The sequence below is a fragment of the Oryzias melastigma genome, linkage group LG22, assembly GCF_002922805.2.
Source record: "Oryzias melastigma strain HK-1 linkage group LG22, ASM292280v2, whole genome shotgun sequence".
NCBI lineage: Eukaryota > Metazoa > Chordata > Actinopteri > Beloniformes > Adrianichthyidae > Oryzias > Oryzias melastigma.
The window spans coordinates 20,925,627-20,940,668 of NC_050533.1; the positions used below are offsets into that span (position 1 = coordinate 20,925,627).

General features: G+C 38.5%; 1 protein-coding gene across 2 annotated transcripts in view; it reads right to left on the bottom strand.

Annotated features, from left to right (window-relative positions):
• alk (ALK receptor tyrosine kinase) overlaps nt 1-15,042 on the bottom strand; it is a gene marked incomplete in the record, with an annotated part of 583,514 nt that overhangs the window by 362,715 nt on the left and 205,757 nt on the right. For both annotated transcript variants that reach the window (XM_024267526.2, XM_024267517.2), the window contains 1 exon segment: nt 4,232-4,342. In XM_024267526.2, the coding sequence (XP_024123294.1) occupies nt 4,232-4,342 (111 nt within the window).

A 15,042-nucleotide genomic window follows, 5' to 3' on the forward strand; every position in this document is an offset into this window, starting at 1 on the left:
ATGCATGCATCCAAGGATTAATTGGTGCCCTGTCCTATTGTGTGACCTGTTCAGGGTGCACCTTTGCCTAACGGTAGCTAGGTTGGCTCCAGTGACCCCGTGACCCTGGAAGTGATGCAGCAGGTTCTAAAGGATTAATAGATAAACATGAACAACTGCTGGCTGGTTTTAACACCCCACTGCCTCTCAGAGACGTTATCAGACCTTCCATCCACATCTTTTTTTTTCCTTTAATAGTTTAGTGTATTAAGAATGTAAGATGAAAAAAAAGGTTGCAACTATAACCAAAAAGAAAGGAGTTGGATGAGTTTCTGAGAGGAAAATACTTGATTTACTGTATTTGCTGCACTATAGGGTGAACCGCTTTATAGGGCGCACCATTAATGAATAGTCTATTTACAAAGTAACGTCATATTTAAGGCACACTAAAACATGAGGCGCTTTGAGCGAGACAAAGGAGTCAGAAAATAGTCTGTCAGTCAGACTTTATTAACTGTAACTCTAGACTAATAACTAGCAAACAAACAATGTTGTGACTTTGCAAAGTCAAGACTTTGCTAGGAACACGTAAAAAAAAAAACATAGTCCAACACCGCAACTCGCTAGCTGCATTCAAGTATTTAATAAACACCCAAAATTGTTTGTAACTCATGAAAAAACTGATACCGCTAAAATAGAAATGAACGTGTCTACGCTTATTCCCAGTGTTACTAGTAACACATAAAATACCACAATCCAACATGCTACATGTTAGCTGCATTAGCGTAGCCCTATTAACACCTAACTTTGCTTGTAAGTCGTTAAAAAAACGACTGATACCGGTAAACTAAACATTAGTTTGACTACTAACACATAAAATAACACAGTTCGACACCACAACATGATAGCTCCGTTAGCGTATTTACAAAATACCCAATTGTTTGCAACTCGTAAAAACCTTGTTAAAAAACAGAAGCTAATAAAAGCTAAATATAAAAGTTACAGTGACTATGCTAACTCCCAATGTTACTAGTAACACGTAAAATAACAGAGCCCGACACGGTACATTTTAGCTTCATTAGCGTAGTCATAAAAACACAAAACCTTGTTTGCAACTCAACTAATTTTGCAAAAATAACCATTAATGTGACTATGCTAACTCCCAATGATGTTAGTAGCACATTAAAAACAGTCTGACACCGCTACATGTTAGCGCATTCACAATAACAACCAGCCAAACATTTGAACACATCATCATCAGTGAGCACATCCAGCATTAATCCATAGAAATTAAAGGCTTTAACATTCCCCTTATACTGCGGTACATTAGATACAATTAAGAGTCTTTCAAGGTCAAAATAAAAACCACATCTCTGCAATATAAAGTAGTTTTCATTCTCTTTCCTTATTATGATCTGATTTGGTTTAGTTGAAGGTGAACTATCTTAAAGCCTTAGCAACAACAGCCTAACAAATTAGGATAAAAAAAACTGTAGATATTTTCTTTTATCATTTAATAAGTCCTTTGGGTAAACCTTTGTAAATATGAGTGTGTGCCTGGAAAAGGTAGATTTTAACGAAACACTCCAAAAACTGGGCGTAGGGAATAAAAGCACACTCGAGGAAACGAAAAGGCGAAACGGTTTAACTCTGCGTAAAGCACCGCGGCCCTTTACATTCCTCCCACCTTTGAAAAGGTGCTTTTTCTCACCCCTGTGTCTCATTACACAAGAACAGAACTACCAGCTGAGTGGGGCAGATGTTCCATTGTGGAGCGCAGGAGCTCCTGGAGTGGATAACATTCATCTGAGTGCTTTACAGCTGGCAGCCACAACAGAACCACAGCGATCCATCTCAATGAGGAGAACTGTTCTGGAGTGATGAAAACGCTGCATGGGAAACATTTTGTGAAACAGAGTAGAGCAGTTTGGATGCTATTCTTCAAAGGGAGAGTAGGACATTCTGAGAGCTCTGACATTCTTGATACCATCGCCAAGAAATAAACTTACCAGGCGAGAAAATGTGAGGGTGCAGCTTGTGTGCCCTTTGGCCACTGTAGTTAAGGTTGGTCAAAGAGACAGGGAGGAGGAGGGATGGAGACGGAGAGGATGGGGAAAGCTGGTGGCATGTGTCCAGTCAGCCTGTGTTGGCTTTTGTAGTTGCTGACAAATGCCAGAACACAGCAGATGCTGTGGGGGGAAAGCTGAGATCTATTGCTGCAGCCCCGAGCCATGTTTACTGTGCTGTGTTGCTGTGACCTGACTTTTACCAAACGCTTTTTTGTCAGCAACCTCTAATGCTCTCATGTGCTACTCATGCACAGTGAAAAGTCCCCATTAGATGTAGTTGGTTGCAAATGGATTCTCTTTATGTAATTCTGTGAAAATTGGCTTTTGTTCTCAATTGAGGGGAAATAAACAGAACTTGGAGCAAAACATGCTTCACGAGGGGAACACATCAAATTTAAATTGTACACTTGTTTCTGTTTGATTAATATGTATTTAAATTGACTCACTGAGCCATGCCAGCTTTCAGCATTAGCGGTTACAGGCGTTTACTGGCCAGATGTTATCCTTCCTCTTCCAACCACATCAGACTCGGTTCACTAATCACCCCTAAGTGAAACTCTTTCGGCGTGCCAGCATGCCCAGAATGAGAGGTCATGGGTGTTTTGTGAAAGCGGACGATAAAAGTATGTGTATGGGGTAGGGCTGGGTATCGATAATAATTTTCAGAAATAATTTGATTCGATTCCACGTGGTTTTTTTTTCCTTTTTTTTATTCTTTCGATTCTCTAAATTCAATAAAACTTTGAGTTTTCGCAGTTTACACATTTAGAAAGATTTGTTTAGCAATCCATTAATAATCTTCTATATGTTTTGAATCTGATCCAGTTCACATGTTGTAAAATGTATCAGTGAAATAATGAGATTGTTAATATCATCCAGTGTTACATGGATTCTCTAAAGGAGAAGTTTTAACAAAAATGTTCAGATCATTAACATTGGAAACATTGTTCTGCTTCTCCTGGAGGATGTTTCAGTTTGGCCACTAGGTGGCGATTGCGCTTTAGCACTACACCACATACCAAAAGAAGAAGAAATAATGAGCAAAAAATTGTTATTTAAAAATTATTTCCTTAAAACATTTTGGAAGATTCATGCCTGTGAGTAAATAAAGATGTTATAGCCAGCAGTGTATGTTTACATCGACCAAACATTAGCATTAGCCGTCCTATGGGAAATTCTATTAGACGTTAGCATCAAGCTAGCAGACTTTAGCTTTATGTGCTAAATCAATCTATATTTTTATGAATTGATTATTGATCTATTAAGCTTAAATCGATTAAAATCGATTAATTGATTTATCAACCCTGCCCTAGTATTGGGCTATGATTTAGAGCTGTGGTCCCCAACATTTGTCAGACCACGGACCGGTTTAACGTCAGACAATATTTTCACCAACCAACCTGCTTGAGGCCTGAATTGGCATCCAATTTTATTTAGTTAGCAATTTCCCTTAATTTTCAGCTGGTTTAACTTTTAACTGCATACTAGATTTCATGTAGAAACCATTAAAATGTGATATAGATTATTCCTTCAACAATAACTGCTGAAACTGCCCCACCCACAACCTTCAAAGCTTTTGACTTGACAGATTCTCGGACCAATCACTGCTTGCTAATGTCGTCTGGTGCCATAAAAGATAAATTTGTATTCCGAAAAAAATGGCAACTGATTTGGCCTTGTTTTGTCCATCTCTATTTATGCTATAAGCAAAAAACATTCAGAATATGTATGTTTTTGATAAAAATTGGGGTTTTTAGTTTCGCAGTCGACAAAGCCGCTTTAAAAAAGTAGTGGATATATTTTGGACATATGTGTCAAGAATAAGTCGTCTGCAGTGGAGAAAATTCAGTAGTTTTCCAAAGTAAAACTTCCTTCAGGATCAGATTAAAAATAAAACAGGAATAAAATGTAGGTTGTGTTTTTTTATTTGCCCTGTACCAACCTGAGGTTTGAGGAGCACTGATTTACAACAGCAGATTTTTTTTTTGTCCTTAGCTCCTTTGGAAACCCAACCAAACTCCATCTCCAGGTGCTGTTTTCTAAACTGCATCAGGGCTAAGAGAATGTGAGACAGAGATCACTGTGTCTGCTGATGTGATGGGAGGCTACTGCTAGGTGTCGAGACTAGTTTGAATGCTTTCGCCTGCCGTACGCCTGAGGGGGGCCAGCAGTGTCAGACTCACCTGATTTGGGCATGGATCCATCTCGGAAGCTCAGGTTGTCTTCCGCCACCCAGGAAAAGTTCCAATAACCTCGAGGAACGCCAGCAGCAGCTCTGCTATCAGAAGGTTGACCTGGAACGACAGCAAATATTTATTTAGCTTTCAGAGTTTGAGATGAATGACCACAGAGAATATGTGACCATCATTAGAAAAGCGTCAGGGTGTGCTAGACAAACATCTATTAGTGTATTTCTGGCTTCCATTTTTATTGACTCAACAACACCTTCAATTGGTTGGTTAATATTTAATTACATTGCTTAAATCAGTCTGTTCTGAATTACGTTTTATGCAAAATCCTGCATGCTGGGAACTTAAATAACAAGAGCGTGAAGTAAAACCTTCTTAAGACCGTATGGTTTCATTCATGATGGAAGGTAATAATGTAATAATCCAATTACATTGGAATCATACAAAATGAATAAAAACAATCTAATAATACTTTAAATGTTTCCATGTTCTCATTAATATTTAGCTGACTCACTAGTGATTCAAAGGTTGATGAAAAAATAAATGAATGAAAGACCAAAACATCGTATCTACAACAGGGTTTTACTGAGACATCCAGACAGTGATTTTAATGGAGAAAATAATGCTATTATTGCCCTTAGAAGAGTGCGTTCTTTAGCGTGACACGCTTCAAAGTCAAGGCCCGGGGGCCGGATCCGGCCCTCGGGGTAAAAATATCTGGCCCTCCATATCATATTGATCAACGAACTCTATTCAAATCTGTAGTTGTAGAAGCAAATTTTTCTTGAATAGTCCTGGTAAATGGCCTGTCCGTCCTGGAATAGGCTCTCTCCCTCATGTGGGCATCCCTAAAGTTTCTTCTTTTTTCCTGATTCAGGCTTTTTAGGAATTTTTCCTTACAAGGGGGATAACAGTTTTATGTAGTCTGTTTAGCTTTTAGCTATTTTTTTATATTTTATGACTAATTATCTGCATCTGTAAAATTACCAGAATGAAGACCAATGGGGATATTTTTCTTTGCGATCGTGGGCTATATAAATAAAATTGAATTTAATGGAATATTATATTATTAACGGCCTGACGTTATCTTGCTGACATATTGAAGCAGCACTACGATCATGGACGCTGAGTTATCAGTTAGCCCTTGTGCTATGTTATGGGGTCCAGATGACCCAAGCCTTACATTGACGTGTTATCCGTCCCAGCCCCGGACACCAGTAAAAATAAAAAATTATAGAAAAAAAAAAAAATAAAGTTCAACTCGCTGTCTTGTGGGGTCCAGATGACCCCACTACCAAAGTCAACATACCTTGGATAGCACAAGGGTTACAATGACTTCTCGCTTTGTTTATTAAACATAGTATTTTACATGACAAAGGTGTCATCATCTTCTCTCTCGGAGAAATGCCACACTTATGTGTTGCATATCAGTTCAAAGCCAATGAAAAAACACTTTTCCTAGATAAGGGACGCCATCAAACGTACCATTTTCATGGATGTGGTAAATGTATTGTGATGTATTTGTAAGGATGATGTAAGTATGGGTGATGCTGTTGTACGGTGTCCTTACACCAGATTCTAGTTGTAAGTGGTTGGGTAATTTAGGTAATGTAATTTAGGTGTCACTCACTCCATGTATGATGTTAAAGGGTTAGAGGGTTAAAAGACAATTATCTCAGACAGCTGTGGATGGAATTCATCTTTTGACAAAGCAATGGCTCTGGAGGTGTCGTTGTTTAAGAGATGCTTACCCCAGAAAACTTTGAACAATGTTAAGTATAAAATAAGAACTTTGATTTTAAACTGCAACGTGTGCTTAATTTTTATTCTAAAGATTTATGCTAGTTAAGCTTTGATTTCTTGGAGTATAAGGTAGTGTTAACAGTGAACAACATTTGAAGTTAAAGTTTTGTGATTTTGACTGATAGGAAAACCATTGCAGAATGTGCATCCTTATAAATTCTGCAGTAGAAAAGATCTAAGAAGTGTTTGAAAGCGTTCTATCCAGAGACAGCAGCCATAGCAACCTCGCCTCATTCAGACTTTCAGGCTTCGTATTCCAGCAGTCAGTGATCTCTTGGCACTGCAGATGAATATTGGAAAACTCAAGCAGTGTCACAGTGCACTTCAGTCATAGTTAAAAAGTACAAAGTCCTATATGAATAGTTTTATTGGATTTCAATAGACTGCATAATAACCTGAGAGCAGATTTGTCTAATTTTGTTTGACTCTGTTCTCACCTTCCACACTCAGAAACTAATTATCACAAGATCGAACAGAAGCCTGATAGTGTATAAGTAGATGCAACAACTTTCCCCTATACCTCTTGTTTCACTGCACTGTCAACTCACACACAAAAGGTTTCTCATTAGGCCTTTAGTGTTTAAATGTTACAACAATTGGAGCAAAAGAAAGTTTAAGACGATGCGATTTCTAGTCACTGGTTTTCCTGTCACATCAAAATGATGGTTTCAAGTTTTGAAACAATCTGGGTTGTTTAATAAAGTCACTGAACTTTCATCAACTTTGTTTTACACTAGCTTGATAGTCATGCAGGAAGTAGATGTGTAAATATTTCTGTAAAAGTTGAAACATTAACCCAATACAGCCGTGACAGTATAGTTCAGAAACTTTATGAATACCTCCAACGGCATGGTTTGTTTTAGGAGTATAATCTCTTATTCTATATTTGTAAAGTCTCATGAACTGATACAGGGGGGATGAATTATACATGTGTTGGAGGTTCTGGGTTGTCTGGGGCCGTAGAAGGTCATAGACAGCTTTTTTTTCCAGTTGGTGCAGTTCGATTCACGTGTTGTTCCTCTTTCCCAATCCCCTCCGAGGGAGATTTCAGATTGCTGGTGGATTGTCTGTGTTCCTGTTCTTGGCCTTGGATCCCGCCCCCACATGTCCCCCAGTCCTATCTGGCTGAACTCTATTTAAATACGTAGTTGTAGAGTTAGATAAGTTAATTCCTCTCTAATAGTCCTTGTAAATCATTTGTCTGTCCTGAGAGAGAATCTTTCCTTCATATTGGAATCCCTAAGATTTCTTCTTTTTATCCTGAATCAGTTTTTTTGTAGTTTTTCCTTACCGAGAAGGAGGGTCTAAGGACAGGGATAACCAGTTTTATTTAGTCAGCTTAGTTTTTTTAATCAACTATTTTTTATATTTTATGACAGATATTCCGCTTCTGTCCAATTACCGGCATGAAGCCAGATGAGGCAATTTTTTTATTTTTTTTTTGGGCTTTATAAATAAAATTGAATTTAATTCTCTAGATAAATGTACCATTTTTGTGTCTGTGGCAATTGTATTGTTAAGTATTTGTAAGGATACTGTAAGTTACATGCACTTGTGACGACGTACGGTGTCCTGACACCAGATTCTACTTGTTCTATATGCCACACATATGGGGTGTGTACGCGATACATAAGTGCCCGTAGGATGCTTACCCAGTAGGGCTGCACCACAATCAACAACACATCCTCATCTCTAAGTTGTCACATGTTGATGTTTGATTAGGGCCCCTTCCGCGCTCTAACAAAATGGGACATAACCAATCTGTCATGTCTACCAATGTATTAAAGGAGCAGTTCATTTCTTTCCACCATTCTCAAATGTTTAGGTTTTATTAGATTACATCTACTGGAAGGAAACTAGTTTTTTCAGGATTGCCGTCTGTATTAGAAACACTGAGAAAGACACTCATGTTTAAGTACATTCTTTTGGTGTGGCTTTTTGCCCCTACTCAATGCCAGACATGTGAGTCCAACTGCAGTCCACACAGAGGGCTCGGTCTGGGTTCAACAGCTGTTGTTATATTGGGGCGGGAACAGGCTGGCAGGATGCTGCTGGAAGCGACTCCCTGGTTGGCTGAGAGTTGCTGAAGAGCTTTTAGAAAAGCTGATGAGCCACATGGGGAGCCGACTGCCTTGCTTACCAGCTGTTGTGAGAGGTGCCTGGCTTTCTAACTGACAGGCAGCTCGGGGTGGAGGAGACGGCTGACTGGCTTTCATGGGAGTGCCTTTCTCCTGGCAGATTTTCAGCCACGTGGACGCAACAACCGCATTTTAGACCATTTTCCATTTCAGAAATAACCGAAAATGTTAAAAATACAATCTCAAGAACGTGTATTTTGGCATTTGTGATGATTAGTGTAGGATGTAGTTCCTGAACATTTTTTTCTTTTTTTTTTTTTGAACGTGATTGTAGTTTGAGGTTGGGATTTAGTTTGATTTCAATTGTAAATAGAAATAAGGATGGAATTCTTTTCTTTTGTATGGTCGATGATATATCTGTGAATGAGCTTAACTGTGGTGGTCTTTACTGGTTCCTTAAACACTTCTGAAGCCAGTGTCCACCTAAGACATAAGAGAGCATGACATTTTTGTCTTTCTAAACGGAGAAAAAAATAGACTCAAAACAAATACCAGGTCTCAGGAGGTTCAAACCATTTTGCACTTCTTCTCCTTTGCCCATCTGCACACACACTTACACTCATATTTACAAGCTGATAGGAAGCAGATATTCCATTTAACCTAACCCACTACAAAGAAATACAAGTTCACATTTTTTGCCTTAAAACACCTTAATACAAGAACCTGGGAGCTGAATCGGATCAGCACTTCCTCTGGTGAGAAATGCCTGCTCCGTATCAAAGCCACAGCTTTCCACATGAGAAAGCTGGCGCCATTTCTGCCTTGTTAGGTGTTTCACACACACACACACACACACCCACATACATATACATATATATATATATTTTTTTTTTTTTAACAAAGAGCAGCATTTTAGGTATTTGAATTCCAGTATCATGTGCAAAGTGTTACAAATTCAATCTAAAACCTTATTCAAAGATGGTACATCTCTGAAAAACAGAAGCTGTTCTGACATATTTCCTAGCTATAAATGCTGTTGGGTATACTTGTTAGACAGTACTGACAGACCATGGTTTTGAGGATTTGAGATCTTTATTGTTTTTTTTTTCTTGGAGTTGTACCTTGTAACTATTCTATTTTTATTTTTTACTAATAAGGATCTTATTCTAATAAAACAACTTAACAGGAACTGAGTCCTGTATTTGCAGCATTATAGGGCATACTAGATTAAAAGGCGCTACATCAATAAATGGTTTATTTTCAAACTTTTGTCATAGGAGCACTGAACAATAAGGCGCATTAAGCTAGAGAAAAAAAAATCAAAAGATAAGTCCAATCTATCAGACTATGAAGTGTGTTCACATTATTTCTAGAACTTGTTAATAACATGCTAAACATTAGCCATGTTAAAGGGATTAGCAGCATTAGATATTTTCACCTGTAAATCTCAACGTTGTTTGGAAGATGTATAAAAACAGACTAATATGGCTAAAAGAAAATTTACTGAATATGCTAACTCCCAACTTAGTTGGAAAAATATAGAAAAAAAATCACTCAGACACTGCTAAACTTTAGCTGTTAAAACCTGTAACTCTAGCCACATTATCATATTCACAATACCTGTAACTTCCATCCATGTTTGCTACACGTATTAAAACAGACTTACACTGTTAAAGCTAACATTACTGTAACTTGATTAGCTGCCAACCTTGTTAGTAGCACATAAAAAACAGCCCAACATTGCAACTTGTAAGTTGCTTTTGTTCATTTACAAAACACTCAACCACTTGTAATAAAGCATACAGGCATTCTGACGCCATGTCTGTTTCAAAATCTCTTCAACTTCAGTCAACAGTTAACCAGAATTAACTGGATTATACGGTGCACAGTCATTTAAAAAAAATAATAATAAAAAGTTCACCTCATAGTGTAGAAAATACAGTTAAACTGAAGTATCATATCTGAGAAGCTAAAAACGATCTTCAAGTCTCCTGGCGAAAAGATAAAAACACCTGCTAGGATTACCCAGTCAGTGTTCAGTCCCAGGGAACCTCCCACACATTGCCCTTCTGCCTCACCCCGATGGCCACTTGAACGTTCAACTCCCCCATTACTGTGCTCTCTGAAAGAGGAGCCATTTTTCACATATTAGATATCCCTGCTAAAGAAAAACCCGGCACAGTTCACTAACAACTGATTAGATGACTTTTTCAATGCTTTTTTTGGAACTTCTTACAGATGACTGAGCAGCCAATAAGACACTTTGTTGTTCAGATTCTGCTGCATTGCTGCTCAGTCGATAGCCTTTTATTAAAGGAAAGTTCTTTGATTTTACCAGCATTCACTAAGGGTCATATAGTTAGATAGCATGTATGTCACGGCTTTTTATTGATTCCAGATCGCACAGAGTATCTCAGACACCTGCTTGCTAGGATTATATTTTCCCTGTTCAGATAATGTGCCTTTGCACTAGTATATTCCATAGAAATGTCTTTGTCTTCAGTATTACTCAAGATAGATAGCTGGGCAATAGTTCACACAGCACTTCAATGTGATGGTGTTGATTGACAGCAGTCCAACTGACCTCCATTCCATCAATCATATGACAAGCCTCACTTGCTCAAAGCTGCGCTGATGTGAAAAATAAATTGTCCCATTATTAAATTCTTGAGGTGAGTCAAGAGCAACTGGGAATTCATAGTTTGCTTATTGTTGATCTTAAAATACTGGTATCACTTCCCTGTCGCTCTATCAGTCAAGCATTTACTTGTTGTGGATTTCATTAGGCACAACGGAAGTAGATACATTTTTGGATTTGACAAAAAAAAAAAAAAATGTTATTTATCTGTATGCCTGGGATATCATTTTTTTGCCCAAAGGACAGCCCAGAAGCACTCATCCTGTCAGCACAGGAGCAGGCCCTGAGCACCAGAGCAATAGAGATCCACCACACCAGACAAGACCCGAGGTGCAGGCTGTGCAAAGAGGCGCTTGAGACGATCCAGCAACAACTGTGGGGTGTAAGATGCTGGCAGGGAAAGCAAACGTAGAGCGCCCCAACCAGGTGGCTGGAATAGTGTATAGCAGGGGTGTCAAAGTCATTTTGGTTCAACAGCCACATTCAATCAATCTGATCTCATGTGGGTCGAAACAGTAACATACAAGCAAAATAACTTTTGGTTAACTTGTTATCTGTAGCTTTGTTTTTGTTTTTTCTCCATTGGAAAAAATGGCAAAAAAAACTTAGCTGGCAAAGATAAGCTGTTTATTTCTTGATCTCTTGCTATGCCAGTATATCGTTTCCTTTGATCTCCCTACTGGCGAAATTGTGCATTGCAGCCATTTCTTTAAATAACCATAACTCGCCACAGGAATGGGCTAGAAACTTGCTTTTTTTCCCCAACATCCTTATATTTTTTTTCCTCTTCACGAATGGGGCTCATTAAACCACCGGGCGGGCCGGATGTGGCCCGCGGGTCATTTGTTTGACACCCCCGGTGTATAGGGATGTGTATGGATTATGGACTGAAAATCCCCAAAGTCATAGGCCCAGTCTGAATTCTTCCCTTCTCCCCTCCATTTGAAGGGGCAGTTTAAGTGCAAGTGTGTCCGGGATATAATTTTTTTTTATTTCACCCTCCAAGCAGAGGGATACTAAGTCCTCCGTCATGAAAGTAGACCGAAATGAGATGCGCTTTTTTTCATGTGGGAACGTTCTGAAGCACATAAGTTTACATTTAAATGTAAATCATGTTTTTTTTTTTGTTGTTGTTGTTGCTGTAGCATGACCTTTTTAAAGATAAGAAACCGATGTTGTTATGCATATTCAAGCGCTGGGAGCTCCGCGCTAGAGCTAGCAGACCGGGGATTATTAGTGACGTCATTGATGAAAGTAATGTCCGAAATATGAGACACTATTTTTTCATAACTTTGGAGGGCTAAATAAAGGGCTAGGGAGAATGGAAGAATTGGGATTGGACCAAAGTGAGCAACTCCTCTAAAAGTCTGATGCTCCGTTCACACCGCCCTTGGCATTTAAGCAACATCTTCCGATATAACACGCTTAAATGCACTTTATGGGCTTCAAAACTCTTATGTCTAAAACAGTTATTCAGTTGTAATGCTTTTTTTTGGTTAAAATAGAAACAAAAAAGCCCCCTCACCCTTTTAGTACTAATGATGAAAAATCCATAACTAGAAAAAATCTGACTCACATTTCAAAGAAAACAAGAAGAGTTTTATAGAACCTGGCAACCTTTCATGGATCTTTTTGAGATTATGGATACCGACTGTTAAATTTGATGTCCTCCATTTGAGGTTTACAATAGTACTGAGTTTTTTGTTTGTTTTTTTACATTCAGGAAACAAATTTGTTTGTGATCTTTATGTGAAAATCTGAAAATCTGAATTAAAAAGAAAGAAAAAAACAGACCACATTTTTGCAAAGTTTCTACGACCATTTTCCGGCTCCACGTATGCAAACGGATGGCCACTAAACACGTGTTGTAAGGTCGAACTTTGACTAATCTGGGATTTGGATTAGGTAGTGATGTGTGGATGGCATTCCTTTTCAGTCATGTAAGTGTCAATCCATTGAAAATTGATCATGGGGAAAAATATAGTAAATGAATAACTGTGACTGGAAATAGTCTTTCAGATATCAGATAGAGCGCAAAATAATAGTAAGAATAGACTCCTGTCTGTGAGGGTGTTTGTCATGGCAATGTTTTCCTCTGCCTTTTTTGACCATAGTATTATACATTAATGACAAGGCAGGAAGACAGAACTGCCCTGGAAAACGAACAAACACAAAAAATACTAGTGTCTTGAAGGGATAGTACTATACATCATGTATGTGCCCTTTTTTTTATATCTATGCTTTCCAAAAAGTGCAGTGGTCCAGAATTGGAGCAAATTGGCCATGAAAAGTGAAGGTGATGCTGGAGCACAGGTAGTGGATCCATGGCTCAGCCAGATTGGAAAACAGCTGAGATTTCCACTGAAATCAAAAGGAATCGTACGCAGTCCAAGCAGGCATTTCCCATGTCATGGTGGTGTGCCTAGCTGTGAGAAGATTAAGCTCACCAGAATGCATCTGGAAGTGTTATGAAACACAATTGCATTACCAAGCAGTTGCAGCTAATTAAAAGGGAAATGAGGAATCCACCCTTTTACCTCTCCGGAGTTTCATATTCCCTGTCCCTCTGCATGACAATTGTCTCGAACTCCCCCCCCCTTAATTAAAGATTTACCAAGGGATACATACATTACTGCCTAAATAAATTGATTACCTGTCCAGCCAAGTGACGGGTCATTAAATGCTCGTCAAAGTGTGCCAACACCACACAAGGTGGCTGAGGCCTGCAATTGGCTCCTTTCTTTCTGCAACAAAAGACCACATTGATTTCCATCAGTGGAGCCCCCCCATCCACTGAGCACTCTGGTTTTCTTTGAGACCTCTGCAGAATTCCACACAAAATTCTCACAGATCTACAAGGACCTATGTCAAGCAAAATCAACTTTTTTGAGTGTGAAATCCTCACGAAAAACACCCCCAAAGAGGTATTTTGATTCATTCACACATCTGAGTATTCCTCTAAAAAACTATGCACTCTGAGCACCAGCCCCTTCCAATCCATGAAAATCACAAAGTGGGGACCAGCCCCCTCCAGGAAGAGTCTGCGCTGCTAGCACTGGCCCCAGGCTAACACCACTTTCTCCGCGGAGTTGTGGTGATTGAAAAAATAATTTCATTTTTTATTTACAATATTGTATATCTGCCTTTAGTAGACCAGGCGTCTATTCCAAAATATTTAATTTATTAATTTATTTAATTTATTAGAGATAAGCTTCAGATGGAGACCGAAAAGTGATGGTTAATTTGTTCATTTTGCTGTGAAACGTGGTTAAAAAATGCAGTCAGCACCACCAAATGAACTTTTCAGGATTTATTGAAATGATAAAAACATTGTATTATGTTCTGATTAGCACTGGCTGTCAACGTTTCTGTTCTCTTTGAAGCATCGTCAATCTCTGTATCAAAAATACTCTTTGCTTTCATGTGAATCATTTTCCTGGAGACACGTGGACCTTTCCGTCTTTGCTCAATAATCCATGTTCACGGATCTCTTCCGCGAGCCCCGGATCCCAGTCACGGTAATAGCAACACCCAGAGAGCGCGGTGGGTCGATCCGCCTTACGTCCCGCTCCGCTCCCGGTTGGGGGGAAGGACCTCGCAATGCCTGCAACCACCAAGGCTGAGGTAAGAGTCCCATGCTTTTGCTGTATAATGAATGAGAATTACATACACACAAATCAAAGTAGAAAAGTTGCACTACCTATAATAATGCTACTGTGAATGCTTTTTGCTGAAAGTAGTCGCTGAAGATGCTGAAGGGATTTGCTGAAAATGCAAAAGCTATTTGCAAAATGTTAAATTTGATAAGAGACTGGAAATGTTATTAAAGAACTATGAAAGAGTGCAGTACTTGACCTAATTTTCTGAAAAAAATTGTAGTAAAATTGATTAAAAATCCATAATAAATCCCAATTTTGCAAAAATATTTAGTGTTTCTTAAATATGAGCTAAACTCCAAATTAGCCAAAAAAAAGCTCGCACATTGCTAAAACATTACCGAAACTCCAACATAATCTAAAATCCTCAGCAAAATTAATTAGTCAAACCGTTGATGAAAAAGAAGCTAAACTCTAAATTAGCCTAAAAAACCCCAGTAGATAACAAATTAGCCAAAAATGTTAGAATGTTGCAAACATATAAGCAAAACTCCAAGACAGCCTAAAATTCCTCAGTAAATTACATTTTTCAAAAATATTAGACTGTTTCTAAAATATAAGATAAACTCTAAATTTGCCCCAAAAACCCCAGTAGATAATAAATTACTCAAAAATGTTAGCATGTTGCTA